This window comes from Meleagris gallopavo, chromosome Z (assembly GCF_905368555.1).
Source record: "Meleagris gallopavo chromosome Z, MGAL_WU_HG_1.1, whole genome shotgun sequence".
NCBI classification, from domain to species: domain Eukaryota; kingdom Metazoa; phylum Chordata; class Aves; order Galliformes; family Phasianidae; genus Meleagris; species Meleagris gallopavo.
The window spans coordinates 65,580,149-65,607,759 of record NC_139435.1 but is presented as its reverse complement, the minus strand read 5'-3'; the positions used below and the strand labels follow the sequence as shown (position 1 = coordinate 65,607,759).

General features: G+C 43.2%; 2 protein-coding genes across 2 annotated transcripts in view; one reads left to right on the top strand and one right to left on the bottom strand.

Annotated features, from left to right (window-relative positions):
• Window positions 1-1,035: 1,035 nt before the first annotated feature.
• On the bottom strand, window positions 1,036-10,792 carry INIP (INTS3 and NABP interacting protein). Its single transcript, XM_085213558.1, has 5 exons — window positions 10,685-10,792; window positions 10,274-10,350; window positions 5,110-5,212; window positions 2,573-2,663; window positions 1,036-1,456 (listed from the first exon to the last, which is right to left on the bottom strand). The coding sequence occupies exons 2-5, from the start codon at window positions 10,296-10,298 to the stop codon at window positions 1,361-1,363; spliced, it is 315 nt and encodes a 104-aa protein (XP_085069684.1). The 5' UTR covers window positions 10,299-10,350; window positions 10,685-10,792; the 3' UTR covers window positions 1,036-1,360.
• Window positions 10,793-18,803: 8,011 nt separating this feature from the next.
• Window positions 18,804-27,611, top strand: part of SNX30 (sorting nexin family member 30) — a 50,887-nt gene continuing 42,079 nt past the window's right edge. Inside the window, exon 1 of the mRNA XM_085213929.1 lies at window positions 18,804-18,998. Within this exon, the coding sequence (XP_085070055.1) occupies window positions 18,837-18,998 (162 nt within the window). The 5' untranslated portion in view covers window positions 18,804-18,836. The remainder of the gene's footprint in view (window positions 18,999-27,611) is intronic.

Below are 27,611 nucleotides of genomic sequence, written 5' to 3'. Positions count from 1 at the left end.
AACATCTTTAAGCCCTATCAAACTTCTTCCATACAATTCTTTTTAAAAGAGTTTTAATACATCACAGTTTCTGCACAGCTCCATACTCAGCTGATATACATGGAAGTGGTGGCATTTCCTTCATACCTTCACCGATCTCTTGGCCCTTGCTCTGCTCTCACACATAAGAAATGGAATTCTTAATAGTGCCTGTAACTCAGTAATGCTCACCAGGTTGAGGCAATCTCCTTCAGACAGAGAAAAGATACCCTGCAATGCCACTTAGTATTTCAGCAGACTGTTCTCTGCACTTCTTATCTGCTGTCCACGCTCCCGAAATCACTTCTACAACCCCAGGACAGGACAGCTAAGGTTTTTGCACAAGACAGATGTGCTTCAAATGAGCATCAATTTAACAATGTGTTCTAACTGCTGACTTTCACCTCAGTTCTCTTTTTTGTTTCTTGAACCTTGCCTCCATAGGAAAAACAATCAAGGTACAGTTTTATTACTAAAGCTGTGAAGACACAAAAATGTCTATGTAAGGACTATTTTTCACTGTAAGATACTTTATATTGGTAGCATAACCACAATCACAAAATTAAGAGCAATACATTTTCCTTCAGCATGGAGATGCAGTTGGTTATCACAAATAAAAAAGGCAAAGAATAAAGCAAAGACAAAACACACTTGAAGTATTGAAAAAGACACAACTCCCTGATCCTTGATCTGAAATGTCCTTGCACACTTTCAATCTGAAATTAGAGGATTCTTTTATTTTATTGAGAGACTGCTTGAAACAATTGTTTTTTTTCCACTCTTCTTGGTGACTTTAATTCATTTTCATAGTTCACAAAATAAAGAGGTAGGTACACTACAACAAAGGACTTGTGAAGACCATGTAATGTTGTAACAGCAAACAGCATTATACCAGTAATGTTCCTGCATGTCAATTAAAAAAAGGTGACTTACTGACGTGCATAATAAATTCATGTCTGCTTTGACAGAAAAAAAGTGTCTTTCTTTTTCATCAAAGTAGAAAAAGTGGTACTTGCATACTTGGTCAGCACTTATGATCTTTATTATTGTGTACATCTCTTGATGACTCTGGTTTGGATATTTATTTAAAAAGGAAGATATGAGTAAGCACCATGCACTTGACACACCAGGGAGGTCTTATGTTTGACCTTAGCCTGAAATACGAAATAAAACCTCTGTTCAAGAACACTGCTTTTTCATTAGTTGAGTTTGCACTTCCAAAGGCAACCACAAGAATCCCGAATGATTTAAGGATTTAAGAGTCAAAAATAAAAGAATTAAAAGGTCAGGCAGTCCTGCTATGGCTAGAATCAGACTCCACAGTTCCGAGAAACAGCATCACTCATTCCACTTCAAGTCGAGGTAAGACAGGAAGAATAAGATTTCCAAATGCAGAGTCTTGAGTTATGAAGTATCCTGAGGAATGTGCATGCGCATGCTGAAAGAAGAAAAATATTTGTTAAAGGACAACTCCCTGTAGCACTGATACAATTCAAGACTATAGTTTCTGCAGCACTAAGCAGTATTTCTCCCAGTCTGCTCTTATGCTCTGATATTCCAATTTAATAATGCCACTTTAAATCAGACATATTTGAGAAGGGCTCATCAGCTGTATTAACTTGGCCATTCTCTACTGCTCTCTTCTCTTGAAATCCCAGTGGTAATGAACTCCTGGCCACTCTTCTCAAAGATCTCACACTTGCACTCCCATCAATAATCAACTCACAAGTCTAGGTACATGGTTGATGTTACATGTGACTGTATACCAGAAGGGTGCATCAGTAGTGTCACTCAACCTGAGGTTGCATGTACAAACACCATACAATCACACACTTCTAGGACATCAGCATTCTACTCAAATGATGTACATATGCTTGCTCACAGGAAGGGGACATCTGCTGCCTATGGCTCTAGACAGCCTTTGTACAATCCTATACAGTCCTTTCTGGATGAAGGACTAGGCAATCTGTGGCTTTTAACAGTTAAAAGAAATACAACAACACATAAAATACAGAAACAGGGTTGTTAGTTTTGCATCTCCAATTTTTTTCCCACTGCTCTCTGTCAAGTCATGTTGGAACAGCAAGAAAACAAGTGGCTGTGCACTGACTTTCTTGTTCAATTTCCAATTTCAACACTGAAATCAACCTCACGCAACATGAGCAAGATAGTCTGTAAATGTAAAACTCAGGTTCCCAAGTCTTCTGTTGTATCACTCAGAACTGCAGGGTATTTACTTGGCACCTCCTCAGATTCAAAGAAGGAAATCTGTACCACTTGTGCTCTCCCTACAGTTCAAGAGACATTTCTAAACTGGATGAAACTGACAGAGATGTACAAAGTGTCTGTGATTATGCTATATGTTACAACCCCCCAACCATACTGAGACAAGAGACAGAACTTCAGAACAAAAGACAATACTTCAGTTGTGACAACTGTGTGAAACCTATCTGCTAAAGATTTTTTCATTCTCCCTAGGAGCAGGACTGCTCTCTGGAGGGATGCATGCCTGAAACAGAGCTAAACTGAATGGAACCCTTCTGTATTAGCTTACCTGCAGTGCAGCCTTCTGCTGAGCTGCAATGTGCTGTTGCTCAGCATGGTCACGGAAATCCTTGTTTAGAGGTGATCGTGCAAGTGCAATGCTGCAAAAAAGAACAAGATTATATCATAGATTAAACTACCATAACCTCCACAGCTTAGGATTTACTTGACTCACGGCTCGACTTGAACTATTAATTGGAAAACTGCTATTTGTTAACTTAAGTAAGACAGGGAAAGTACAGAGATCATCACAGCTGTATCATTTGACCTAGCAAAACCAACAGATGACAAACTAAACCTGGAAGGCTCACAGTCCTGAAGCCTGTTGTGGATTTTGCCCAGTGGTGAAGTCCCACTGAAGTCAGTGGAACAAGTGGGATATAATCATCAGCAGTTTTCAGAACTGCAGCTTTGTGTTTTCACCATTTCTCAGTCACTCCGTGATTGTCCCAAATCATTTTTATGAACAGAAGCACTAACAGGAGCTCTGCAATCCTCAGCGTAAGAATCAGTTCTTGGACAGCACGTTCACTGCTTGTAGTAAAAAAAGCTTCCTATTAACATAACCAAAACAATTACAACAGCTTAGGGTACGCAAAATTGATTTTGCTTACGTCAGTGCAGCTTATATTAGGTTTCAAATTAAAGTTTATAAGCAGATTTATTTTGCTCTTGTATCTTGAGACTAATTCAACTCGCTAAGCGAACATAAGAAATAAAAAGCAGATGTTTTCCCTCACTCTATATATTAAAATGCACAGTCATCCTCCAGATAAAAATCAGTGAAGATGCCCATTAGAGCTGTAATGCAAGGCAGCTGATAACTCTCTCTCAAACTGGCTCTAGATACTGGTGCTCAAAGTCCAGCTCCACTCAGTTAGAAACAGAAGTATGAAGAACAACAAGAGATCCAAGGAAACTCATGAGCTGATTTCTCCTAGCAGCAATGATGTCAACAGCTGATTTGCTACGTAATATTTCATGAGCATGGTTGCTTTTGAAAAAGATCTAAGTGTAAGATCACCTAAAGTAGTATAATGTAAGCCAGAAATCATTTAAACATATTTCATGACAAAAATGAAGATAAGCATCACTGCTGGAAAAAAATACTACTCATTTCATTTAAAAGATAATATTTTCACTTTATATTGAAGGTGTTTCTGTTGCATTCAATTCTGTCTCCTCTAACTTTTTAGTATGATTTTTGTTTTGAGGTTTTGTCATAAGCTGACATTTTTTGATATACTTTCTGAATTGAGAGAGAGGATTCCCTTGTGCTCAGCTGCCTCATTCACACTTATACAGGCTGTGTTGGCTATAATACATGTTTGCATACATGTAGCTTTTTTCTACCAAATTTGCAGAAATTCCATGGTCTTATTTTGGCTGACTCCATGGTTCAAAGCCCATAGCATAACATTCCATCCACAGAATTGAAAGTGGCTCAAAAACCATGCATCAGTCAGTCCACCATGCCAAAGCAGAGAGTGTGTCTGCTGCTCTGTCCCCTTTGAAAATAGCAGGCTCTAATTCCACTCACTGGCATAATGTTTATCTCAATAAATAAAAAAGAAACCAAACAACCACTCCTGAAACTTGCCGGACCTGCAGTGAAGAGTGGAAGTATTTTTGTCTGAAGGTGTTTGTACACAATGGTATGACTATTTTCTTCCCAAACCAGTAGTTGCATTTGAATCATACCTGTGTACTGAGTTACGGAAGAGATCTAGCTGAGGTGATTTCAAATATTCCACACACAGCAAGGAAGAATTAAAGGTGATCTAGAGTCTCCTTCAAGAAAGTGTCAGCAGAACTCAGTCTGTATTCAGAATATCTAACTCTTGCACAGATATCGGATGTAAAACTGTGTCTAGAATCGGCATTGCATGTGCTTCATGCTGACCCCAAAGCACAACATTCTCCATTTCTTCGTGTCAGCTGATGTGAGATCTTCCAGCTACTGATTCAAGACAAAAATCTGTAGGTTCTCTTCCTTAAATAGGAGACATCTTGACAAAAGCTTCTAAATTTAATTTAGATCATTACACCTAATGAACACCTAATAGAACCATCCTTACAACACAGTCTCTATTTCAAAAAGATTGGAAGTAGTATGAACTGACTTTGTCTTGTATGCAGGGATAACTCACTTTTAGAACTGTACTCTAGACAGTACCTTGAAGTTTATAGCATGCTACCTACATTCCTTGGAGCATTTTAGCTTTTATTAATATTAATTATAATATTAAATGCTTTCTAGGTACTTATTCCCTAATTATTCTTTAAGATAGACTTTAGTTGAGCAAGCATACCTGTTTCCCTCCCTCTCAAATGGAAATTAAGTAAGCCAAAATTCACTTCTGGTGAACAACTTTAAATATTAATGTGGTCCTAGTGTGCAAAGAGTCTCTGACTGATTACTGAGGATGGCTAGCAAACACTACTGGTAACTGTTTAAGTAAGTTTACAGCTTGCTCTGTAATTTCTTTCCCCCCCGCCCTTCAATTTAATGAGTGATATCCACACAGGTCTAAGAACAGAAAATACCTGGCTCCAGGGTGATTTGTGGAAGACTGGTTTTGCATAAGTAATTTTCTCTTCTCCTTGTCTAGTTCTGCCAGGATTGCAACCCTATTTTTATTCTGGAAACCTGGTGAGAATGACAGAAAAATATTAGAAAGATTTACTTGATTTCTGTGGCCCAATTCTAACTTTGTGGAATTAAAAATCACTGTGTAATATGACATTATGATGAACACACTAATCTTCAAAGCTTTGCTCCCATCCAAAACGGTATAAATAAGAAGGTTTAATTTTCCTTTTCTCATTTCACAACCTGAAATAGCTTCCTTAAGCTATCATACATACAAATACATTTTAAAATAAAGGTTTCTGTCTCAAGTTAGACCCTACCTCTTTCCAAGCCACTTCTGGAGCTACAGCTACGGTACATGATCAGATAACCTCCCTTTCAAATGTATGGTAAACTTATCAGATTCTACATTTGAAATACAGTGAATCAAGGAAAGTATGATAACAGTGTAATATATTTCCAGGGCCTACTTTTCCATGCTAATCACCTCAAACTGTAGTACAGTTTTTACGTATGAAATAAGTAAGGATGAGACCAACAGTAAGCCTGCATATGTTCTTGTACATAAAGTGACAATCTGTTATTCAATTCATGCAGAAATTCTATCTGAAAACAACAGTAATGAGCACAAGATGTTGAAAGATAGCAGGATGTGTGCTCTGATAGATGCAAGGGCTGTGAGATCCTGCCAACAAGTTATGATTCAACATTTCTCAGTTGCAGCTAGCTCAGATCTTCTCATGAATTCTGGAGACAATACAATAACTATACAGGAACTGAAGCACTTCTAAGAGAGCACAAGCTAAGGTCATCAAGTCTGCACGTACATTCTACAGTTTTAATTTTTTTTTGCCTGAGAACTTGGCATGACACCCAGTACCCTTCTGCCAGTGCTAGCTTATCTTCAAATGTATAAATCTGGGTGCGTGGTTGGAAATCAGACAATATGGTGACTCAGGCAAGAAAAAGGAGACTACTTTTTAATACATTACTGTCAGCTAAAAAATAAGAACTAAATGTACTCACATTTATCATGAAGCAGATGCTATGATTCAGAAAGCTTTAAGACACTTGTAAGAGTAAAATTTTATTTGCTGTTTTTGGACTAGGATCAGAAACCAAGAAAGACTATGATCTTTGCTTTTAGTGCAACTCTTGCTATAGTATCGTACATTTATGGAGAGATTCAGAGGAAACTTGAATTACTGTTTTTTTTTCTTTCCTGCTCAGAGAGCTTTATCTATTTACTTTAAGTAATAGATTGCTCCAGAACTCAGTCATTATCCACCTGCCATCCACTGTACTGAAAAAAATAATTTAAGAGAATTTATCAGTGATAAACAGAAGAAATCCTACTTGGGAAAATGAGGGAGACATCCAACACATACAAGTTATTTCCTCAGCTGAGTACCATGATGATCCTACTAGTAGTATTTTTAATTTATTCTTAAAGCAAAATTAAACCTGCATATTTAAAAGTCAACAATTGAGAGAGTGGGGCATGAGAAATCCATTTTAGTGAGAAAAACTGGCATCCTTACAAAATTATTCATAAATCTGACAGTCTGTAAGAGATTTCCCTTCAGATTTTCCCTGTCCAGGCCCCTACAGCACTTCAGTAAAAGACCAATCTGTAATAGCTACGTAAGTTACCAATTTGAATTGTAAGGAAAGTAATTTTCCATCTGTAGTTTTTTTTCCTGCCGTTCTGCTTTCTGGTTCTAAACAAGTAAACATAAAAAAAAAAAAAAGCCATCCTCAGTTACAACACAACGATGAGAACTTATTTTCAAACAGAATCACAGAATGACCAGGGTTGGAAGGGACCTCAAGGATCATGAATCTCCAACCCCCCAGCCACAAGCAGGGCCACCAACCTCCCCATTTAATACTAGACCAGGCTGCCCAGGGCCCCATCCAATCTGGCCTTGAACACCTCCAGGGATGGGGCATCCACAACCTCTCTGGGCAGCCTGTTCCAGCACCTCACCACTCTCTCTGTAAAGAACTTCCCCCTGACATCCAACCTAAATCTCCCCTCCCTCAACTTAAAACCGTTTTCCCTTGTCCTGCAGTTATCTACCCTTTCAAAGAGTTGTTTCCCCTCCTGTTTGTAGGCTCCCTTTAAGTACTGAAAGGCTGCAATGAGGTCACTCCTCAGCCTTCTTTTCTCCAGGCTGAACAAGCCCAGCTCCCTCAGCCTGTCCTCATATGGCAGGTGCTCCAGTCCCCTGATCATCCTCATAGCTCTCCTCCGGACCCCCTCCAACAGCTCCTGTCTTTCTTGTACTGTGGGCTCCAGACCTGGATGCTGTACTCCAGATGGGGCCTCACAAGAGAAGGGTAGAGAGGAACAATCACCTCCCTGTCCCTGCTGGCCACCCCTCTTCTGATGGAGCCCAGGATACCATTTGCTTTCTGAGCTGCAAAGGCACACTGCTGGCTCACGTGAAGCTTTTCATCTATCAAGACCCCCAGGTCCTTCTCTGCAGGGCTGCTCTCAAGGATTGCTCCTTGCAGTCTGTATAAATGCCTGGGATTCCTCCGGCCCAAGTGCAAATCCTTGCACTTTGCTGTGTTGAACCTCATTAGTTTCACCTGGGCCCAGCTTTCCAGCCTGCCGAGGTCCCTCTGAATGGCATCCCTTCCTTCCACCGTCTCAGCCACACCACTCAGCTTGGTGTCATCAGCAAACTTGCTGAGCGTGCACTCGATTCCATCATCGATGCCATTGATAAAGATGTTAAAGAGCACCAGTCCCAAGACAGAACCCTGGGGGACGCTGCTCGTTACCACCTGGACATAGAGCCATTAATCACCACCCTCTGTCTGCAGCCCTTCAACCAATTTCTTATCCACTGAGTGGTTCACCCATCAAATCCACATCCCTCCAAACACAGCAATTATTACTAAAGGTTTAAGTTCAGACTTTCCTTATAACTGGATGTGCACAGCTACTGAGCAGTTCAGGAGTATTCTCTGTTTTGCAAACTCAAGAGTCCATACAAAAGTACCAACTTGTTTATAGCAGCTAAACAGATCAATGGTGGTGTTGTACATTGAACTGAGAACCTGGATGCTCAGCGCCAAGGTCCCAGATTAAAGATATTATATAACAAAGAACAGGTTTGAACATATCTGTATTTCTGACGAGTGTTTTATTAAGTGCTCTGTGTAGAAGCTAGAAGTTTACTATCACCACCCTGTGCTGCACACAAAAGGCAGAAGATGACAGAAGGTCAAAACCTTGCTGAGTTATAGCAGTATGTGTAAGAGCTCATAGCAACCTTGTCCTTCTGACCCGATCCCAAACATCTAAGCCTACCTCCCCATGTCTTTCTCCTCCCTATCTGTTCTACAAGCTCACGCTGCATAACAAAAAAACAGCATGGCCTTTATCTACTTCAAATTTCTCACCCTTCTCTCTGATCCGTTGGTCACTTCAATTACAGAGTACATAGATTTCTTTTTGGATATGCATTATTACTTATCCAAGCATAAAGGCACAAAAGAGCCCTCAGATATTCTGCACTCAGGAGAGACTTTAAGAAAAGTAGACATTCAGCTTCATAACCATTAAGTTCCATATAGTACTGACACTGCACACCGTCTGCTCAATTCAGAAAGCATTTCTCTGCATTTTCTTTACTGAAATATGCTTTCCTAAATGATATCCTACATGAAGCAAGGCAGCAAAAAAAGTAAAATCCAAGGAGAACCTAACCACCTAACGCCTAGGAAAAAAGAGAGTTCCTGTACTTTGATTTTCTCATCTCCCTGCAGCTGGTGGCATAACAAAACACCATCTGTCATCATCCATCATTATACCGTATAGTAATACATTCAGTAACAATTTACATTCTGATATGTTTTCATATAAATTGTATAACTGTGAAACAAACATACTAGCAATTCAGTACATTAACTTAACAAAAGATATACTAATAGTCTATCTGTATCTCTCGTCAGCAGCTGCATGCATCAGCAAATGTAAGCCACTGATTGCTTAATGGCTGCAAATTTGTCCAGGGAAGAGATCTGCAACAGCCCTTGAGCACTGTGCTTGTACACAGATCAGACTCAAATGCAGAGCAGAGCAGTTTGCAGATGATATAATTCAATGTAAAACACCATAATCTTCCTCTTTAAGAGGGAGTCTGCAAACAGAACACTCAATCCACCTGCTCTGACTGTGTAACGTCAGTGCGCTCAAAGACAAACTGGAAACAAACACCAGGACAGAAAGAAACTACCTTCTTTTGGTCAAGCAGCAAGTAAAACTTGTCTTTTGGACCAACACATTTCTTCTGCATTTATTTTGAATTTTGACTGCACAGAGAAAAGGAAAAGCAATAAAAGATAGTAGCCCTTCTGTGCTTTCAGTTTCTGTGCTTCAGCATCGACTGTACCCAGCTCTGTAGGACTGCCTTCTTGGTAAAGATACTGACACAGTACTGGGAAACTGAATTCAGTTCTCATAATCAATAAGCAAAAAATGATATATTGGAAGCTTCTTCTTAACTTTTCCACAGATTAGAGAAACTTCAGAGCTTCATTAAGACTTCCAGAAGGTACCTCTAGAGGGCGATTTAAGCGCCTCCTTCAATTGTCTGAAACAACTCCTCTCCCTAGCCCAAGTGCCTCAGCCCTAGGGATGGATGGAGGACAGACGGTTCCCATGTCTTTAATGAATCAATGCTGATGTGTCATCATGCAAAGAAACTCCCCATGCCACTCTATGGGGAGTGCAACTACGATTTTATTTGGCTTCTCCTTCTAGGCTACCCCGCTACCTGCCCCTGGCTGCTTTCTTGCTCCCACTAGGACTTGGTGCAGGCTTCTGGTTATCCCATACCATTAGGGCCGGGGCTGCAGTCCTGCTCAGTGCTGATGACTGTGCGTGCCTACAGCATGCTTCAGGAAGAGCCTTCACAGCCACCCAGTACTCCTGAGGTCACTTGGGGTCACCTCATGCTAACCACACAATATGCCTTCTCCAGGAGCTTGCTCACATTTTGCCACTTCCAGCCCCACCTTCCACCCCTGTTTTGCCCTTTCTACACATTAAAGGTGTAGCCTGGGAGATGCTCTGCCAGAGTCCTCCTGTTAGAAGCCTACCTTGTCCCGAGGGATTCGCTGCCATCCTTCAACTCCAGACCAGTTTCACTCAGCTCAAACGTTAACCTCACTGATACCTGCAAATCAGGCCCAGCACAGGTAAGAACATCTCCTTTCAAAGTTTGGATCTAAAGCACCACCACTGTTTATAACTAGTTAAGAATAAATGTCAAAGTCACCTCAGGCCCACTCCCAGCGGCAATGCCCCAACCCCTCAGCTTCCCCCCCCCCCCCGAGAACCAACTCTCCTACTCCTCTTTTCCTCTCCCCCCAGACCCACATGTATTATGCTGGCATCCCCTCCCCCCGCTCACGGGAATGCGCTCTCCTCCTGCCCTCCCCCCCTATTACTCCGCTGGAATGGACCCTCCTGTCCCGTTTCGAGCCGTCCCGCCCCCACACCGTACTCACCTGCCGCAGGGCTCCCGCTCCCCGCCCCGCTCAGCCCCGTCCCAGAGGACTCCCAGCCATCCCGTCCCACCCGCCCCTCCTCGCGCGGCTCGGCTCGCTCTGCACGGCCTCGACCAATCAGCTCACGGCACACGCTGGTCCGTGCATGACGTCAGAAGCTACGCGACGAAGTTCTCCCAGAACGGCGCTTAACTTTATCCTTCCGGGTGGCGCAGAAAAACGTTACGAATCACGGTTTGACGGACGTGCCAAGATGACCAATCGGATTCAATGAGAAGGGGCGGGCCCGCCCCCGCCTCGTTCTGTGTGCGCCGCTGGTTTCTACGCAACGGGGTGGTATTGTGGCTGTGGGCCTGCTGGGCGAGGCGCGGGCGGCAGGTTCAGCTTCGGGCCCTGGCAGTCGAACCTCCCGTCACAGACAAGTGAAATCAGTTATTAAAACTGTAACAAAGAGATAACGCACCGAACAGCAAACATGCCCCAGCACTGAGCTGCAACTGGTCGAGAAGGCAATAATGCAGCCGTGCTGAAGCTTTATATGCAGGGCTTTAATTCAGGCAGTAAACTTTCTTGAAATAAAGAACTTCTGTGTGTGTGCGTGTGTGTTATTTCAATATTTGGTACTGAAATAAGCCTCTGGCACAGTATGAGGGTAGTGGGCTGGTAGTGATGCCCACACCCTGCAGGCTTACATTCATGTGCTTCCCCTTCACCAAGCCCTACAAATTGTGAGCTGCCCGCCAGCATCCAGGCTTAAAGTGGGACAAGGGCTTGTTAAAGCTGGAGTTGTTTTACTTAAGATGGAATTACTCATATTGGTAAGAATGTAGGGAGAGTGGCTGCCAAATGCCATGCTATTCCATTATCTTGGACAACCAAATGCATGCTTGTTGTTGAAGTGAGCTGCCTTTCTTTTTTTTAATCAAACTTCTGCTGTAGACAGAGCAGATTATGTGGAAATTATAATTTGGGGGAACACACCATATCTGCAATGTTCACCTGACTGAAAACAGTACATTTTTCATGCAAGTTTTCCTGTATTCCTATTATGTATACATGTTCTGGGGTGGGGAATGTTCCAATGACCAAGTATGCTGCTGTTTATCCTTTTGTGCTTCCTCTCAAAACCTCTCTAAGAGTGAGAACTTTTAAACTGGGCAAATTTATGTCTGGAGACTTGTGACTTCCAGGTGTAGGATTTGGTTACCCAGACTGTTTGCCTGGTGAAACCTGTCTTTGTGTGTTTGTGTGTTTTGTTGAAAATCCCAACCAGCACTCCAGCAACCAGCAAATAGCTGCCAATCACAAGGAGCTTTCTGTTTGCTTTGGAACTACTAACGTCGTGTTAATATGCTGAAGGTAAACATTGCTGTTTTATGCACACATGGGCATTATTTCCAAACCCCTTTGTCTAAACAGCTGACTGAGCTCCTTCCCTCTGATTTTTTTTCCTGATTTATTTAAATAATTTCTCATTGTTTCTTGAGAGTTATCATATGCTCTGTTTTTTAACCTTTTTAATTATATTGTCTTGATCTGTGGTTCACTTCATCTGCAGGCTTTGTATACTGTCCTTAACTCATGAGAAGCACTGTGAGTAAAGAACGGTGCAGAGCCCAGGATGATGATCCAAAGCTGGGGTATTTCACTGCATGTTCATGCCAGGACGAAGGTGTAAGCGATTCTGGAAAGTTGCAATTAGAGTCAAACAGGCTGAGCTCGTTAACACAGCAAATGCTGGTGACAAGATTTAAGGAGTGGACCATGGTTCTTGTCTGGGAGCAAGGAAAGAGGGTAGAAAAAGGAAAAATAGTAAGGCAAAGATGTGGACTCACCAGCAAGGAAACTCAGTTGCAGAAAGGCTGAGACAGTCCTATAGAAGTATGATGAAAATTAATGACACTCTTAGCTTCGAGCATCTGTCTGGAAACGTGGTGCTTTCTCAAGTCAAATGATTGGCTTTGAAAGAAGTTTCATACCAGCAAATTAATTTCCTCTTTGGGTTACAGAAATAGGAATACAGGTAACCTTTGAAAGGAATGAAGTCTAATCTCTAGAACATCAGAGTACTTTCATTTTCCCTGAAATTCTTCCTTTGTGTTCACCATAATCACGTAAAGTTTATAAAATGTAGCTCTTATATAGCAGCTATCAGATGAGGTAAGCTCAAAGCTGAGGTAAATAAAAGATTTACCCATTTTCTGGCTTAAGTGAAAATGGACTGTGCAGCGTATCGGCTTGGCTTGAGCCAAGATCTTCCACATGGCTGCTCTTTCTTCCAAATGGCAATGCTACTCATACAGATATATTCTGAATACCACCTTTTATTTCTTACTTTTATTGTGGGTATCACACACACATTTCAAAAAAATTTCAAAAAGTTATGAATAGTTTTAAATTATTTTATGTGGTTGCTTTTTTTTTTTTTTTTTTAAATAGTTACCTTGAGATACTGTTGCTGTAGCTGGAGTCCTCAATGGTTGAACATTTTTCATTTGGTTGCTGGTTAGCACAGACTTCTATTATCTATTACAAGTACACTATCTGTCCTGTTTATTGCTTTCCCATCAAACTTGACCGCTTTGAAGCCTTTTGATGCAGCAAAGCATAGCCATTAGTTTAAATATGTCCATGAATACCACTGTTGACTAGAAGTGATCACATCTGTGTGCAGTCATGTGCATAAGATTTAAATGACTTGGGTGCAAAAGCCTGCTCTCTTCAATCTCTGCAGTGAAAGACATGGGCTGTAATAACCTAGGGAGGAAAAGACTTTTTTTGTTTGTTTGTTTTGCCTTGTTTTTGTCTTTCCAAAAATATAGCTGAGTTTTAATTTTTGAACATCCTCTAGAATGGTGTCTTTAAACTAAGATGGAAGATGTGAGTTAGATATTAGGAGGAAGTTTTTCACACAGGGTGGTCACACACTGAAACAGGTTGCCCAAGGATGTTGTGGATGCCCCATCCCTGGAGGCATTCAAGGCCAGGCTGGATGTGGCTCTGGGCAGCCTGGTCTGGTGGTTGGCGACCCTGCACACAGCAGGGGGTTGAAACTAGATGATCATTGTGGTTTTCAACCTGGACCATTCTATGATTCTATGATTCTGTGATTCTGTGATGCTGTGATTCTATGCTCATGTGCAGACAGATGCTATCGTTATCCCCTCCAACTAGAGCATGTGTGGGAAAAGATGTAAATATCGAGAAATGGGCTCTCAATTGCCAGATAAGCCTGAGTGTCTGATGGGTGTGACCTCTGGTCTACCCTGGTGTTTGTACTGTGGAGTGTGCTATGCAGAAAAATTCCATCATTTAGGTTTTAAATAGAATACTTTTTGGAAAGCAGGTGGATTTTCAATGTCTGGACTGGTAAATAAATTCAACCTGAAGATAGCCACTTGCTAGTCATTTTAAACCTAGCTGGTATTTTATGTCTCATTATCTGAACAGGACAATGAAGATGCACTAGAAAAATAATGTTATGAAATAGCTGAAGGAGTCCTTTTCAGACTCACACTGAGCACTTAAGAAATCATCTGCCATTATAAAAACATCCTAACTGGTATTATTGAGCACTTAGCAATCCAGATCAGAACAGCTGTAACCCACTGGCACTGCTTATCCTTAAATTTGTAAATACTACAGGTCATTTTCCATTATTGGTGAGGAGCTGCTCCAATCCTTGCCATGCAGGAAAGTACTGTGCAACCAAATTGTTTTGCTGCCAGATAAGATATTTGCTATTGTATGTAACATCTGTCAACTAATTTTAAGATTAGAATGTTTTAAAGAGAAAAATGTTCTTTTTTTGGAGGACTTAGAAAGACAATTTAGAAAGAACCCGGTTCTCAGAATTCACTACCAAGCTGCTTCTATTCCAGAAGCTGTAGGTATATCTAGTACACAGTATAAGTCAATAGCACTGTATAGCGTCTGTTCAAAATTCCCTTTCTTGCTTGTACTGACCTAGGTGCCACCATCAGTAAAAATAACAGGAGATCTAACATGCACAGAATGCTCTCCATTTGGTGCCAAAGATTCTTAACAGTAATGTACTTCAAGCCTGGATGAGAAGATACAGCTGAAGTCCAAAAGTGGTAAGATTACTTCCTAAACTAACCCTGCCATAATAGAGGTACAAAAGCATTCCTGTGTAGCCTTGCTGTATCCATAGCAGACTGGCAGGAATGAAAAGGCAACTCTTAGGTCTTTCACCTCTCAATTTAAAATCTGGTAAAAATCTGAAAAGATAGCCTGCAAGATTTTTATTTCAGTGATACAGAGATAGAACTATTCAGAAACAAACAAACAAACACACATGAAACTGGTGACCTCTGTCATGAATTTGTGAGATTCTTGATCCCCAAATCCATTTGTCTTCTTTCCTCATTAGCATTATAGACATGCCTATTATATCTTTTTTTCTTTTTTTTTCCCCAGCTGAAATGATGTAAACATAAGAAATAGTTAAGATTTTGCCAGGAGAACATACCATCTTTTTCTGGTTAATATGTGTTATGAGTTGGGCAGTGAATTTCAATCTCTCTTTAGCCACTCACTGATTTTGATTCTCAATTTGTATTTTAATTCTGTTGGTTGAATGTTTCAATATGCTGATTCTTTTTAGCTTGCAGAATATTTAACAAAAAGAAAACTACCAATAAGCATGTCAAGGAATATACCGCAGTCATAAAAGAACACCATTACATTTAGTGGCGTGGAGAAGGAAATGGAGACTGGAACATTATCATCTTTTTCATCAGTTGTAACTTCTTAGCAGAATTGAGACATTTATTTACTTCAATGCTGCTACTACTAAGAAAAGAGATACTTTCCTTCCTCAGCTTTTGGCTGTACATTCTTGTGCCTGCTGTTGGAGCCATATAACCCACATGCTGATGCATTTAGAGGTTTTCTATTTGTGTGTGAAAGAATTTTTTCCTACAGGAAGTCATCTACGTGACGTACTTTTTCTCTTCTCCTCTCCTCTCCTCTCCTCTCCTCTCCTCTCTCTCTCCTCTCCTCTCCTCTCCTCTCCTCTCCTCTCCTCTCCTCTCCTCTCCTCTCCTCTCCTCTCCTCTCCTCTCCTCTCCTCTCCTCTCCTCTCCTCTCCTCTCCTCTCCTCTCCTCTCCTCTCCTCTCCTCTCATTCCATTCACCCTCCCCCCCCCCTCTCATTCCATTCACCCTCCCCCCCTCCCCCTCCCTCTTCCCCTCCCCTCCCCTCCGCTCCCCTCCCCCTCCCCCTACTCAGCAGTTACTTGTCTTGATTTTATAGTGCACTCTATGGCATTAGAATTTTGAAATTTAAACACAAATATCATAATGAGAATTTGAGACTATCACCACATTAATCATCAGGTTTCTATATTTTCCTGGATAAAAAGTTCTTCTGTTAATGTCTTCTGATCTTTTTACAGCCAGACTTCAGCTTAGTGGGCACAAACTTTGCATTTTTCATATAGTGGTCCAGTTTGAAAGTGTTTCTAAGTAGTTTGGATCAGATGAAAATACTAAGGATGACTTGTTTCAGCTCCAGGAAGAAACGATCCAGGGCAACACAGAAAAATGTGATTAGTAAATAAAAGAGGCACATTGCCTGGCCATACAGTATTCACAGGGAGCTAAACCAATAAATAAATCACTAGAGCTTGGAACTTCATCCTTGTATACAGGAAAATCACTTTAGAAACTAGACATATGACCTCCATAGCAACAAACATTATCTGAGTCACAGAATCACTGAGGTTGGAACGGACCCTGGGTGGTCTCTGGTCCAATCTCCTGCTCAAAGCATGGTCAGGCCTGAGATCAGGCCAAATTGCTCAGGGCTTTACCCAGTCAGATCTAGAAAATGTCTAAGGATAGAGACTGCACAGTTTTTTCTGGCAACCTGTTCGACTGCTTAGAGCTGTCTGCATGGGGAAAATGTTCTTGATATCAATCAAGGATTTCCAGTTTCAGTTCATGCTCTGAATCTCCTGCCCAGCTGCTCTGCACTGCTGCGTGGAACCCAACTCCACCTCCTCCTTTCTGTGGGTACTGGGGACTGCAATCAAGTGTCCCAGAAGCACTCTCTGCCCCAGTCTGAGAGTCTCAGCCTTAGGATCATAGAATATCCTGAGTTGGAAAAGATCATCCACAGGGATCATCAAATCCCAATCCTGGCTCCACATAGGACCACCCAAAATTCAGTCCGTACGTCTGAGAGCATAGTCCAAATGCTTGAGTTTCAGCAGTTTGGGAGCTGCCATGTCACCCAAAGGAAAAGGGTTTGAGCTGGAAATGTGTTTGGATAAGGATGCTTAAAAGAAAGGTTGGAAGAGCACCTAATAAGTCATAAGCCTTTGAGACACAGGCATGCATGAAGGGGAACTGTTTCCTGGGCAGTGCAGTGGATACACAAACCTGCCCACAAACCTGTATTTGCCACATAAGATATGGATTTTCTAGAAGAAAGCTGGACTGTATATATTAAAGCCACCTCGTTTATACTGCTTCCTCTTCCTGATAGATAAATAGGTTGTTGTTTCTTAAGTGCATCTAACAGGGCATGCTTCACAGCCTCCTTCTTACAGGAGTCTGGAATGTGGCTTTGGAGTGTTAATACAATTCCATATTATGTAGCTATTGATTTTGTCTTGCTGTTTGCTGTGATAAATGAGTGCACCCTCAATAAGTTGGCAGACCAACTTGGCAGGAAGTGTCGATCTGCCTGGGGGTAGGAAGGCCCTACAGAGGGATCTGGAAAGGCTGGATCACTAGGCTGAAGCCAGTGGGATGAAGTTCAACAAGACCAAGTATCTAATCCTGTACTTCAAGCACAACAACCCCAGCAACGCTACACACCTGGGGCAGAGTGGCTAGCAGGCTGTGTGGAAGAAATAGGCCCGTGGATGTTGGTCAATGCTCAGCTGAACATGAACAGCAGTGTGCCCATGTGGCCAAGAAGGCCAATGGCATCCTGGCTTGTATGAGAAATACTGAAGCCAGCAGCAGCACAGAGGAGATCATCTCTCTGTACTCAGCACTGCTGAGGCTGCACCTCCAGTACTGTGTTTGCTTTTGAGCCCCTTGCTTCAAGAAAGGGATTGAGGCCCTGGGGTGTGTTCAGAGGACAGTGAAGCTGTCAGAGGACTGGAGCACAAGTCTTATGGAGAGCAGCTGAGGGAGCTGGGATTGCTTGGTCTGGAGAAGAGGAGGGTCAGAGCAGACTTCATTGCCCTCTACAACTGCCTGAAAGGAAGTGGCTTGGTCTTTTCTCCTGAGTAACAGTACTAGAGTTGAGAGGCAGTGGCCTCAAGTTGCACCAGAGGAGAGTCGAGTTGGACATTAGGAAAAATTTCTTCTCCAAAAGAGTAAGAATGGTCTGGAATGGGCTGCCTAGGGACGTGGTGGAGTCACTGTTCCTGGAGGTGTTCAAGTAGTATGTAGATGTGGCACTAGGGTACATGGCTTAGTGGGGAATATTGGTGGGGATGTGTAACAGTTGGACTAGATAATCTCAGAGGTCTTATCCAACATAAATGATACTGTGATTCTACCAAGTATTGTTTTTTTTTATTGTGAAAGTCCACAGTGCTGCATTCTCACCCGTGTCCTGCTGCGCTGCTCAAGTTGCCACCTGTAGGCTTCCTGGCCCACCTCCAGGCAGTGGGCGGCACTCCATCAGACCTTAAACACAAATGAAACTTCACAGCACTGGAGTCGTGACTGGTCAGGTATCTGTATGTGTATTTTCGTATACCGATATATAGCTGTAAGGGGCTACAACAGTTTAGAAGTGCTGCGTCTCTCCCTCTGTAGCGTGCTACTGTGTCTAATTAGTGCTCAACAACGCAACACAAACACATTTTTTTCGCAGTCTGAATCACGGTTAAGTGAGTACTAAGACCCTAAAGCCCACGAGCACACGGGCACCGCAGGGCCGCTCCTCGCCTTCGGGGCGGGGCGGGCTGCCTTCCGCTGGCGGGGCGGGGCGGCAGGTGGCGCGGCGCTGCCCGGAGGGCGGGCGCTGCTCCCGCTCCTCCTCCTCCGTCCTCTTTCCGCTCCTCCTCCGCCGCCGCCTCGTAGTGCGGTGGCGGCGGGCAGGCTCTCGTCGCGGCCCCGCAGCTCTCTGTCGAGGCCTGCGGTTGCCGGCCGGCCACGGCGCGATGTCAGGCGGCGCGGCGGGCATTCCTAAGCCTCTCCCGTCCTCCGGGCCCAAATCGCTGCGGGAGATGCCGCATCCTCTGGCCACCTCCAGCAGCGAGGAGATGGGGCCGGCGCTCACTCCTAGCCCCGACCTGCTGCTGCCCCGCAGCATCGCCGACAAGGTACGGCCCCGCGGAGGGCAGCGCCGGGGGGGGCCCGAGCGGAGGGGGAAGGGCTGCGCCTCTGCCTCCCCGCAGCCCCTTCCCGGCTGCAGTCCGGCTCCTCGCGGGGGAGCGAAGCCAGAGAGCCGCTGCCATGGATGGCAGGCGGGTGCCGGGGCAGGGCTGTGCCCTCCCGGGGCTGGGGCGGTGTCGGTCCTTCGCCGTGCGGCTGCTCTATGCTCCGTAGCAGAGCCCCCAACCGCTTCTTCTCGGCGGTTGTGTGGAAGGATGCTGTCGCGTGCGTACCTCAGCCTGCCTTCCCTTTGCTTCCCAGCCTGTGGCGTGTGTCGGGAAGGGCTCTGAAGCGTGCTGCCCGGCTGCGGATTCTGGGTTTGATGTGGGTGAGTCTGCCTCTGTTGGTGCTCATCCACTAACTGCGCTCAAAGACAGAGTGTGTCTGTGAGCAGAATTTCCTGGAAAGCAGCAAGGTAGGATTTCCTGGGAACAGGCTGCAACTTTTTTGCTTTAAGCACTTCTGCTGTTCCTACAAGGTGTCACAGACCTGCTGGTCTCCCAGAGATGTGAGTGCTTCCACTGTGTGGAATGAGATTTGTGGCAGTTGGCTTGACAGCTCCTTTTATGGGTCTTCTGGCCTCCCTGGAACAGCAGAGGTCCTGCAACCACTTGGTTGATGATGCCCATTCAACCTCATTCTTGGGCTGTACTGCAGAGATTTGAGTGTTCAGAGCGCAAGCATGCTCCTCTGTGGTTGCTACTGAAAGGTCTCTGAGAAGTGTACCACTGTCTCTGATAGCTGATCATAAACTGAGGCTGGAGAGGCATTTCTGCCCCCAGGCCAATTTCCTTCTCATCAGGAAGGTTTTTACCATTTTTTTCCCCCAGCAGCACAGTGAAGTCCATCTTCTAGTAGCTTTGTGTAATACTGCATGTTCTGGGTGCTTGGAAGCATGGGCATGCTATAAAGGGAAGAGCAAAAAGGGGATGAGGTCTGTGCTTGACCTGGAAATGGCACCAGGGTAATGAGCCTCGTGGAATAAAAGGATTTCCAGTAGGAAGAGAGCAGCTTTTTTTTTTTTTTTTCTAGCTGAATTAGCAGAAAAAAGCCAAGCGCCTGATCCTTCTGATGGAAGGGGTCCAACTGATCTACTGTCTGTAAGCTGTCCCTTCTTTCACTTAATACCCAAAGTGCTGGCAAGAAAAAAGACAAGTTGACTTCTTTGTCACTTCAGGAAGAACTCCAGTGAGCAAACAAGTGTTCATGTTTTTAAGGCAATAATGAACTTCAGTTGTCTGCACTTTGTGAGTAGTCTGTAGAGTGACTGTGATAAGTAGAGGTAAATAGAGACTTCTGTGTGGTTGCAATATCTCTAATGCTGAATTGCTGGTGGTGGGTCATTGATCTTTCAAAAGGTGAGGCTAGCTCTCTTGTCTACTTCATGGAAATAACCGCAGTAGTTGTGTAAAAGAGAGAGGTCCATATTGAAGTCCAGCTCAGAATCTTTTCACCCACTCTTTATTGTTGCTGGGATAGGAGCTATTCTCTTGGCTTTTCTGTGGATCTTCTGGGGGAGTGGTGGAGTCTGGCACTGCAGGACATGAGTGGGTTGGTCTCTTGCTGAAGCGGCTCTGAGTCAGTAAACTTCTGTGAGAAACATCCCATAGCCATGCCTGTGTTAAGACAGTCTGTAGAAGGGTAGCGCAGCTGCTGACCCATCATCATGAACTGCATAACTTGCTTTTTCTGGGTTCTTTTTATCTGCTCTGAGCAAATACTTCCTAAATGTTGCTGTGAGATAAAGGTCTCCTGCCCTGAGACTGGAATCCTGTCAGGAAAGTGCGGGAGTAAAGGAATTTGTCTGCCTTTAAAGTAGTGCTTCAGTTTCCACCGCCACAGATGTGCAGCCTGAAGTGGTTGAATCTGTGCCATCGCAGCTTTGCATTCTTTAAAGCATGGTTTTCTTGCCTTTTTGGAGTGGATGAGTGAGGACACTACTTTATCCTGAGTCAGAGGAACTTGGAGGACAGGAGTATTGCCTACATGTGTCCTGCTGTTTTTTGACTCAAACTTGGCAATACTCTGGTAGCTTAGACCTTGTCTGAGCTTGAAGTCTCATAAAATTTTAGTTTTCTTTTAACAATATTGGCTAGTGATATTGAATTAGTTGGTCATGGGAAAGGGAAGGAAATCCTTTGTGTCATTTTCTGCAGCTTCTCTGGTTTGGAGCAGAGGACTACTGTGAATCTTACGAAGAGTGCTTCAGAATATTTATTATTGGAAATAATGTCTTCATCTTGTAGGGAAGAAAGCTGTTTTAAGAGCCTGTAACTTCTTAAATGAGGTGGACATATCTGGCTAAATAGTAAGCATTTATGGTGATTCTGCAACAGAAATAAAACACTTGAGCTGCAGTATTTCTGAAGTATTTCTGAATTGGCTAGATCTTTCTATAAAGCATTCTGTACCCCTCAGGATAAACAGTGCTTCGTGCAATTAGACTTGATGTCTGTCCTCCATCAGCTTTTTCAGGCTTTTTCTTCCCGTACCCTTGGCAGCCTCCAAACAAGGACACTGCTGAAGCTGAACCTAAGCAGTGCTGACCCCCTGATGTCAGCTGAGAGGGAAACATTCTGAGGAATTGCTTCCTCCTGCATATGTGATGATGTCCTGAGGAGTCTTAGAGCAAGCTTTTGAAAGGCCCGCACACCTGCTAACTGAGGTGTGCTTTTCCAATCAGATTCTCTGCTGAGGAAGGTAAGACCAATGGGAAAGTGTCAGTGTGGATTTATCTTTTTTTTTTTTTTTTTTCTGGAGGAAAGAAAAGAAAGGGAAGTTCTGCTTGCATGTGGCTATGTGACTACTTCACCATTTTGTCACTTTCAGTAGTGAATCTACTGTACAGTCTAGGAAAAACACTGACACTCAGGATAAAAAGCAGCATTAAGAGCTTGCTGGGTTTGGAGCAGAGGTGAGAAGTATGTGATATGCTGCTGTGTAATTGTATCCAAGTTATTGTAGAATTATTATAAGACTTGGGATCTATCCCTGCTGGAGTTATGCTGCTTTAATAGGCTGTACTAAATATTGGAAGTGCCAGGCTGTTCAGAATTAGAAATAAAGTATTCTGTTCGGCTTACTCCTGTTGTCCTCTACTGTTGTTGTCTTTGCCATCCCTTTAGAGTTTAGAGACTCCTTTTGAGTCTGGAGTCATGAGAGCAGCTTCCTAATGGTGGCATTGGCTGTTCTTTCGATGGTCTGCCTTGAGACCAGCAACTGCTGCACGAGGTCCTGACTGCCAGGGCTGAGTTCTTGTCTACCCCTCCAAAAGCTCTAGTGTTCCACCTGTGCTAGTGTCACAGTCCACTTGGATCTATCAAGTTTACAAGACAACGTATTCTGTACATTAAACTTTATTTTATAAGCTTGTTTGGAGAGAAAACAAGCAGTGTCTTGGTCTGCTTCATACAGACTAGTCTAACGTGAAGTCACAGATTTATCTCTTAATTCACGAGTTCTTTAACTGGTAACTTGTAACTTTCAGTTTCCTCACCTTTGAGAGAAATAGTTCCCTACTGACTGACAGCTCTCATCCTTCCTCCTCTGTTGTGATTCAGGCATAGCGTCACAGTAGGAAGCCTCTGGTCCAGCTTCAGATGGATCCACTACAGAAACATTTTGGGAGAGTTGCTGTATGTGGAAGTTTTGTTCTTTGCCATTTCCAAAGGTTAGTGGATTCTGAAGAGACTGCTAGCAGTCAGTGTGTAAGAATTGTGGCTGCAGGAGATGTGAGTTGCAGATGATAATGGCTTCTATCTTTTTCTGTCCATCCTCTCTTACATATTTACATACCTGTTTTAATTGAATGGTGCTGCTCCCAGCATGCATCAGGCCTCATTGTAAGCTATGTTAGCTGAAATCTGAGCAGGACTTCAGTGGGGATTTGCTTGTCCTCTTTCAGAACCCTTGACTCTCTTCATAGTGCTTTGTGGCCTATAACCTGTGTAGCTTTTATTCTTTGAAGATGTGTTGTTTGTATTAATATAAAAACCAGACTTCTGGTTGTTTATATTAATACTAGGCAGATGAACTGAGCTTCAAGACTGTTTTGCAGGGAGTGTATCAGGCAGTTTGCATGTGGATTACCAGATTTGCAATGCATAACTAGAAATTTGCTAATGCATAGAGGAGGCTGTTAGAACTCCAAATGTCTGTGTGTGCTAACTGGAAACTATTGCTTGCATGTGACCCTTTGCTCATCTGATTCCAGCTACCACCCTGGTGAATGCTTAGGCCTGTATTAGCACCTGATTGAGTATAAATTCTTGGTGCAGTTGCTGGAGTGCTTTTACTTAGCACTCATATTCTGGAAGGGAGCCTGGCAACTTCCCAGCAAAAAATATACTGAGAGTCTGGAGTCTGCTTCCAGCTTCCTTGGTTGCTAGTTTAATTATTGCTCTTCATCCACCCACAAACGAAACCAGTTTGCAGTATAATCTGAAAGCTTAAAATAAATCTGCTTAAGCTTCTACAAACTTCTTTCTTTTCTGACTAAATGAGAACTCTTAGACAAGTCCATGTACTTTTCTTAAAGTAAGCCTGAGGTAAATTCTCAGTCTTTGAAGCGACTGAGACTAGGAAAAAAGTCAGGAACTGAAGCTGGTGAACTCATGAAACTATGTCAGTGTGGATGAATCAAGCCTGGTTCCTATTTATGGGAATATGAGATCATATAGTAACTGGGAAAACGAGGTTTCCAATATTATCTTCTTCCCAGGGTTTAAGGTGAAACTGACTGGCCTGTGGGTCCCTTGATCAGCCTTCCTGGAGAAATGAATGGTGTCTTTGTTATTTCCCTTTTCCTTGTTTCTCAGTATTCAGGAACCTTCCTTGATCACCATCAAAAAAATAAGATAATCCAAACTGACATTGGTGACATCGGCCAGCTCCCTCAGCACGTATGAGTCTTTTTAATTTTAGCCCATGGGTTTGTATCTGTCCAGTTTGTTGAATTGTTCTCTAAGCTGATCCTCCCTGACTGACCGTAAGCTTTTCCTCTGGCCTTAGAGGGCCACAGGTTCCTGTCAGTGAAGGCTGAAGTGGAGATAGCCCTGATGATGTTGGCCTTTTCTGATCCTTTGTCATCAGATCTCCTCTGCCACAGTTTAGCATCAGGACTTCATTTTCTTTTCATTTTGTTTTGCTGCTGGTTATACCCTTAAAAACCTTAATTATTGTTGGTCTCCTCATCTGCCAGATCTGGCTACATCCCACTAATCCCGTCTCTTTGTTCCTTCTGGGTCATCTATCCTTGCGGCTATGTCTCTTATACTTCTTTTTATATTAGAATTCAGTCAAGAAAGGCCTCCAGCTGCCGTTGGTCCATTTCCTGCTTATTTGGTTGGTCACCTAGGGTGGGGAGGTGTTCTATGGAAATCAGCTAGCTGTCCTGGATGTCTCTTATCTCCTAAGGCTGTATCTATTTTTTCCAGCAGATCCCTAAAGAGGTCAAAGTCTGCTCACTGGAAGTGTGAGGTTGTGATTCTGCTGTGCTTTGGTCCATCATCTCAGGATCACTTAACAGTCATTGCACTGAGTGGAGAGGTAATGCTACGCAGTAGATGAGAATGTCAAGTGCTGCTGGCATTATTAAACTCTTGGACCGTGTTTCTTAAACCAGGAAGCTTTTAGAAACAAGCACCTGTCTGCCATATGCTTGTCTTATTCCTTGAACGTGAGATTTAGATAGCTATTTAAAGGAATTGTTGTGTCTTCTGTGCACACATCTGGTAGGTCATTTCTGATCACCTCATTAAAAGACCTAAAACAAACCTGGCATGGCTTTCAACTTGACATCAGTGCTCTGCCTGTAGTAAAGCTGCTGACTGAGTCTGATTTCACATCTCTCTTAATGATATTATCTAGAACTGCTTCCTCAACCCACTGCGTCTCATAAACTGACATTTCTTGGCTAGGCTAATACTATGTTATCTCACGGAAAGGACAGAGTTCCTGGCTCCCTTCTGCTTGTAGACAGCCTAGAGTGTAATGGTGGATAAATAGAATTGTTAAGGTTGGGAAAAAAACCTGTAAGATCATCTAGTCCAACTGTCCACCTACCACCAATATTTCCTCACTAAACCATGTCCCCTGGTGCCACATCGCACAGGAATGGTGACCCCTCTGCCTTCCTGGCAGCCCATTCCAGTGCCTGATCACTCTTGCAGAGAAATTTTTCCTAATACCCATCTTGACCCTCCTCTGGTGCAACTTGAAGTCATTCCCTCTCATCCTATCACTGTAATCTGGGAGGATGAATTGACTTCCACCTCAACACAACCTCCTTTCAGGCAGTTGCAGAGGGCAGTAAGGTCTCCTTTGAGCATCCTCTTCTCCAGACCAAGCAATCCCAGCTCCCTTAACTGCTCTCCATAAGACTTACGCTCCAGTCTCCTGGTAGCTTTGTTGCCTTTCTCTGAATGTCGCCAGGGCTTGGTGTCCCTCTTGTAGTGAGGAGCCCAAAACTGAACGTAGTACTCAAAGTGTGTCCTCACCAGTGCTGAGTACAGAGGGATGATCACCTCTGTGCTGCTGCTGGCTTCACTATTTCTGATACAAGCCAGGATGCCATTGGCCTTCTTGCCACCTGGGCATACTGCTGGCTCATGGTCAATGCTCAGCTGAACAATACCCCCAGGTATTGTTTCTTCCACACAGCCTTCTAGCCAGTTTGTCCCAACTGTGTAACATTGCTTGAGATTGTTGTGCTCAAAGTACAGGATCAGACACTTTGTCTTGTTGGACTTCATCTCATTGGCCTCAGTCCAGAGATCCAACCTGCCCATGTCACTCTGTAGGGCATTCCTACTTTCAGACAGATTGACACTTCCTGCCAACTTGGTGTCATCTGCAATCTTAACTGAAGCTTCACTCACTTACACAATCACTGAATGTCAGGGATTGGAAGGGACTTTGAAAGATCATCTAGTGCAATCCCCCTGCTGGAGCAGGAACACCTAGATTAGGTCATACAGGAACACTGCCAAGTGGGAGTTGAATGTCTCCAGAGAAGGAGACCCCATGACCTTTCTGGGCATCCTGATCCTGTGTTCTGTTACCCTTAGTGTGAAGAAGTTTTTTCTCATATTTATCTGGAACCTGTTATTTTTTTAATCTTGCCATCTGGTAAAAATGAGCATAGCTTCTAATGTACAACTGAATTACTACTTTGTGGGTCATATTGTAACTTAACGGAGAAGGTGATATACTTTGAGCTTTAATTCAGTGTTGCATAGCTTTCATAATCTTTTCTAATCTTTTACTTTTATGGTGGTTTAATGACAAAGAGAGCTGAAAACAGTCAGACATTGAAAACATACATACAGGAACTTGGTTCTTAACTTCAGCTGTGTTTTAGAAGGGTGAGTCTTGGCAATGACTTGTTTTTGGCCATTGTGGAAAAAGTTACGCGTGGTGGTTGGAAAGAATCTTTTGGGCTGCTTCTGCTGGAACCTCTCAGACCTAACAAAGCTGCTAAATGCTCTATGAGCTCCCTAATGGTAAGCAGGGCAGAGTACACAGGATAAGTAGGTTCAAAGGGTCTTTTCTTTTTCCCACTGTTAGGGCACATCATTCTCTGTAGGTGTCACAGAGGTTTGTGATAAACCTCAGGCAGCATTATTTCTGCAACTAATGACCTGAGGGATAAAGAATGAATTCCAAGGCCTTCCCATTGACACGTGGATGTGGGAGACATCAGTTCCAAGATTAACCTGCAAGCTATTGTCCTGGTTTCTTCTAGCATTGTAGACTACCTCTTTGGTATCTCAGGTACATCATCTAGCTGCTGCAGTAGCCATTCTTGTCCTTATCTGTGTGCAGAAGCTGGTCTCTCTAAATAGGTCAGGAATGAGACAGGAGCTTTTACAGTGCAGTGAGGTATAACTTAGTATTGCTAAATGAAAACCTACTTACCATCTCAAGTACAGTTTAGGTGCTGCAACTTGTGTGTGCTCTCAGTCTGCAGAGCCCAATGCAGCAGTTAAAAATGGTGTTTGATCTTGTGTGTTTCTCTGAAGCAACAGCACTAAAACGTGTTCTCTGCAAACCTTGAGCATGATATTCAGTGTTGAGCTGTTTTGACTCTGAAAGCTGTGGCTAATTCAACAGCCTGAGCCAGATTTGCAGTGAAGCTCGCAGAGCAAGCTATCCTGTGCACAGTGAAGTGAGTCAGAAAACAAACAAAAAAAACAAAAACCCAACACCATGGAAAAAAAACTGGACAAAAAGACCCTCTCAACCAAAACAAACAAAAAAAAACCCACCTTGAAGGTGGTGGCAGCTGTAACCCCAAGGTAAAAGTCTGCTAGTAAATTATTGAAAAACAAGGGAATCTGTTTTTCTTACTGTAACTAAGGGCAATAGCTAACAGCAAATTAGGTACTAGCAACACTGCAATGACAAACTGAGGATGAAAAACAAATGCAGTGAGTTGCAGCTTTTTAATTAGTTTAATTCCTACTGCTAGACCAACCTACAAAACAGTTTTTGGGACCTGTTTTATTTCTTATATGGGAGTAGGGGAGCAGGAGGAGATGTTGTCTTTTGCTGTGGGTGAT